At 30.2% G+C, this 5,245-nt stretch overlaps 1 protein-coding gene across 1 annotated transcript; it reads right to left on the reverse strand.

Annotated features, from left to right (window-relative positions):
- Positions 1 to 1,535: 1,535 nt before the first annotated feature.
- Positions 1,536 to 4,820, reverse strand: LOC113519227 (uncharacterized). Its single transcript, XM_026904281.3, has 3 exons — positions 4,669 to 4,820; positions 2,238 to 3,027; positions 1,536 to 1,667 (listed from the first exon to the last, which is right to left on the reverse strand). Exons 1-3 carry the CDS (start codon positions 4,739 to 4,741, stop codon positions 1,559 to 1,561), a joined length of 972 nt encoding a protein of 323 aa, XP_026760082.1. The 5' UTR covers positions 4,742 to 4,820; the 3' UTR covers positions 1,536 to 1,558.
- Between the last annotated feature and the right edge of the window lie 425 nt (positions 4,821 to 5,245).

Consider the following 5,245-nt stretch of genomic DNA (forward strand, 5'->3'; position numbering starts at 1 on the left):
AACTTAACCTATTAACAAATCTAAAATTATTTGAATATAATTAAATTGGTATAAAACCATGCAAGCTGCATAAGTTTGATAAATATAAATTCTCAGAAAAAGAACATTATTTCAATATGTATACCTATAATTATTATCAAATCTCATATTAGCAAAAAGCAATATAGCCACCAAGTTATCGTGCAAATAGTACTAAATATAAACCCATAGTCAAAATCTATTACTTTTTTTTTTTAATAATCGCGTTGCATTCGATATTAATTCAAACTTCAATTTATTCCAGCAATCAGACATATTGCAATGTTAGAATAATTAGTATAATATAAATAAATATTGCAATTATTATATTATATGCCAATGAAGTTTTATATTTAAATTCATTTTGTACTATTGGGATCGAAAACACTATATTTTGGATTACTATTAACCAAATTCAGTGGTTTATAATATATAATTTAGTAAATTTAAATTAGTTTTACATGATTTAGTGCACGGCGTATAAGTTCCCAGTTTTAAACAGTCGGTGAAGGTAGCTCATGTAATATAGACAAAACATTACTTATAACTAATTTATGGGTTCTAAGACAAATGGGGACCATATAAAAAGTTTTAAAACATTATTTAATATCAATTATTAAAAAAATATTATTTAATGTACTTATAGTACATAGGTATGGGGGAAAGGGATTGTTAGTAATGGGGTCTAATAGCCTCATTACTGGCAATATACCCTCTCAGGTTAACCTCCACGCGGTTCCCCCTGGAAACCATCATGTTTAATTCTTGTCGAATTCATCATGGTGGGCCAACTAACCTGCATTCATTCTCACCTATCATCTTCCACTGATGCCTCGTCGGTGTATACCAATAGCGCGGGCGGGGTTACCAATCCATTTTCACCCATTAAAAAAAATACATAGGTATAAGCGATTTTTTGCTATGACCACTATTATATTTTATGAATACATTTTTAACTATTAAGGAGAATGAATTTGAAAATGACCCTTGGCTGTTCATGTCTGAATGATATAAATATTCATTTGCAGGAAAATTGGTTGAACAACTATAGTAATTTTTAAAGCTTACATTCAAATTCCACATAATACATATCTAGATGGAATGTAGTATTAAAAATATATAAAAAATAAAGCTCGGTCACTACCACATTCTATTGGCAGACAATTTTTATATGTATGCCTTATTTATTAGGTAATGATTCCCGCACATATTGGCGAAGCATCTAAGGTGGTCTTAAGGAGGTTCCTTGAAAAAAGTGATTTAATTTCATGATTATTCTGGCTGGTTTTCAGTTATAACTGATAATAAACACGATAAATATGGATAGAACTTATCCCATAATAGAAAGAGTACTTATTCTTAATCTAAGGATCATCAATTTGAGCTTAGATTAAGAATATAGTGACTTCCCTTTCTATACATTTTGGCGCCAATAATTTAATAGCTTTAGACGCAATGATATTTGTGGCACATAATATAATATTAAACTGCAATGATATAAAGTTAGTAAATTAGCTGTTACAGACAGGCATAGATAAAATTAAAATCTTTTTCTACCATTGCTCTTAATGCGCGTATTCTTCAGTGTAATGGTTGTAGACTGCAAAGGGCGGCCATTGTTTCTGTTGCGAAGCACTGGACAGTATGTTCTGCAATATAAAAAAAGAGGATTATCCAGGGTAACAGCATATAAACATATATTAATTGTGGTTATATTTCTATTGTTTATAGCTAATGCTCAAATACGCATTTGCTTTTCTATCATAAAATATTACATAAAAAATATGAATCTATTTATTTCTTGTAATTGTTCCTATTTATAATTAGTTTACTGTTGTAATCTTTTGGATGAAACAACAAAGAGTATCTATCTACTAGAGGTAGATTTTGTACAAAAGTCATTTGCTTGGGCACCTCTGTCCCATTTGTGTTCCTACTGTGAAGCAGTTATGCTTGCATGGCTGTTTTGATTTGAAGGGTGGGATATGGCAGTGAATTTACAGGGTAGAGAGGAATAGCACCTAAGTCTTCAGGAATGGTAATGCGCACGGGAGGTATCATGGACGAAATAGTATAATCTATTATGTCCATGGTACTACTCATGTCACGGTTGATACGCGACGGTTACCACTTGGGTCCGGTGGGCCGTCAGTTTGTTTGCCATAACTAAGTTGCATAAAATCAATATCTGTCCATATAATAAATGTTACCTTACTTACATAGTATGAGCATTATCTCCAGTACCACCACAAGTAGAGCAAACATGTGATCTTAATATCGGGCAAGAAACAATAAAAGTGTTACCAACTCTTTCTTTAACTGTATGAGTCATAAACACAACTGGAGTCTCCCCATTTTTTCGACAAAATGTGCACACTTTTGTATTATCAGGAGGGGAATTTGATGAGCTTGGTATAACGTTATACATTGGTGAAATTGCACGAGAATGGCTTGGATTCGGCAGTATGGGAGATTGGAGGGGTGAACGACTTATTTGGGAGAAATCTGGTGATACATTACAAGAACTGGAAGTCATCAAAGGAGCTTCAGCCTTAACAGGTGTTTTATTCTCATATCCTACGTTTTTATTGGGAAACAGTTCATAATACACATTCTGTGTGGAATTTTTTTGTTCAGAAAAGTTGCGATCTTTTGGGGGTGTATGGGAGAATGGTAGAGGCTCATCATTTTGCCAGATTGTCTTAGCCAACTCCACGTCCTGATCCCATGTTCTTGGAGGTGATGTTTGGACTACATTAGGATGCACTGGCTGTGCTGTGCTCTGGAACTTTCTACCGACTATAGGACGGTATCTTCGCATAGGTGTATCAGGGAATGTGCTAGGATGTGGCAGTCTGGTTAAGTCAGGAGATTGAATAGTGGAGATGTGAGGAAAAGAATCTGGAGACATTGAGTCTGCAGAGCTGGAAGATCTGTTGACAACTCCTGAGCTCATCGGTGATGATAGAAAGCTGGTGTTGCTTTGTGCACTTGGTGATGGTAGTAAGTCTGAAATAATAAAAGTATTGTGTATTTTTGATGAAATATATGTATATAGGTAGTTTACTCTAGGTAATTTTATACTTTTCATTGGTATAATGAATTATATAAATGTAAATTGAATCCATGGAGTAATTATAAATCACAATAAGATATACACAGCTTGTATTATTTTCTGTCTACATATTACCTATGTAATTAATTTGAGAGAATCATTACTACAAAAGTATAGAATTGATATTGATTTATTTCATTCAAATTAATTTTTAAAAAGTTATTAAAACAGCATTTATTAACTAAACAAAAATTTGGGTTGGTCGCCTGGTAGCAACTGCATTCAACATAATAATTATTGTGGTGAATTATTTATACTGTATGTTTAATTAATTAATAAAATATATTATTTATGCATTATTTATGTAAGTATGTATCTATATAATACAATTTTATCTTTGGCTTTTAAATTGGTTACACAGGTTACACTCTGGGTTTGTTGCACGCGTCTGTGTAGCCTAACTTCAGGCTGCAGCTGAAAATCAGTGCTTTACTTTTAAGTAAAACCATCACTGAGCTGTAGCCTATTTGAGTCACTGCGACACACATGGCGAAACCATATTTTATCTTTTGTTGTATATTTTAAAAAGTGTAAATAATTTGATTGTATAAATTCATTTGTAAATTTTTGTCATAAATGGTTCAAATAAAAAGTTTATCTATCTATTTTTTTTAATCGATTTTGAAAAGGAGATTCTTAATACAGCTTTTTTTTTATGTTTGTTACCTCATAACTTCATCACTTATACACTAATTTGAAAAAAATATTTGTTATCTGAAAGGATATATATATACTTATAGATTGGTTTTACAGAAATTTTATCAAAATCAGTTCAGTAGTTTAATATTGAAATAAAAATAACTAGTTTTTATTACAAGTATTATTTTTTTTATATTTAGTAAAGTATTTTTTTTTTGTGGAAATAATCTTATTTTTATGCAAATTAGAATGGCAAAACTAAGTAATCAATTAGAAATATGGTTGTTTGTAACACTTTATTGTACAGTAAAGTCTTAAATTAGAGGACAAAATTAAATAGATTAAATAGTTTTAAATCATAGTTGTGATTTTTATTAACATGAAATAGATTAAGAAAATTATATTTTTTTGTGTAACAATAAAAGTTGTTGACACTCTGTTCTCTCTGTCTACCCTACAGCGGCTTCTGGCGTGAAGGTAGATAAATAATTTATAATTAGAATACTCACTTCGGTTTGGAAATTATCATTGAACAAGTAATTTTATTTAAATCGGTACTTAAGCCGGTATTTTTATTTTTAAATAAAAAAATCTAAGTGTGTCCTCTGAGCAAAAAATGGTAGGCGGACAAGAGCAATAAATTCCATATACATTTATGGACTGACGTGAATACAAAAGGGAAAAGAAAGAAGAAAAAGTAGAAATAATACATTTCAAAGCAATACAACTAAGTGCGAATCTAGACAAAGTTATTATTTTATTTTTATTGTGCAACGAATGTGTCTATAATTATTGGTTTCATCATTTTTTTAACAAATAACAATTTATAACCAAAACCAAAATATGTAGACACCTAGCTAGTTAGGAAGACAACATATGAAATACGAATAACTCACCATTTTCTATTGGTCTGGGAAATAATCTGTTAATTTCGTCCATATAGTCAAACATTGGTTTGGATGGAAACATTTTTAGCTGAAAATCACCATAAATTCATGTTTAATAACACAAAAGACAAAATACATTTTACTATTTAAGCAAGTAAACATTTCCGGGTTCCGAAGTTTAGAGGAAGTGACGTTTTGTTGAAAACAATTACAAATTTCTTAAAATGTAGTAATTTAATAATAGAATAAAAATATACAACGATTAAGTAATTAACATCATAAAATAATATTAATCTATACGTTCATATATTATTTTAGTAAAAAAAAGTTAAAATTAAGAATCTGTGTAAGTACTTAATCTACTTTATAGGCAAAAATTGTCAAAACCGCGGCATATCCAAATAATTGACGTACATATCTCATTAAACTAGGAATACTTTGATTTTAAATAAGTAAGTAATAATATTTATTGCACATTTTAATCGTAAATCGACAGCAATTAAATTCAACATATTAAATAATTGAAATAAAAACAAATATCGGTCATTCTTTTCTTATACATGATACACTTTGATTCTATCAAAAA

The sequence above is a fragment of the Galleria mellonella genome, unplaced genomic scaffold (genome assembly GCF_026898425.1).
Source record: "Galleria mellonella isolate WM207_F2 unplaced genomic scaffold, CSIRO_AGI_GalMel_v1 utg146, whole genome shotgun sequence".
In the NCBI taxonomy this organism is placed as follows: Eukaryota; Metazoa; Arthropoda; class Insecta; order Lepidoptera; family Pyralidae; genus Galleria; species Galleria mellonella.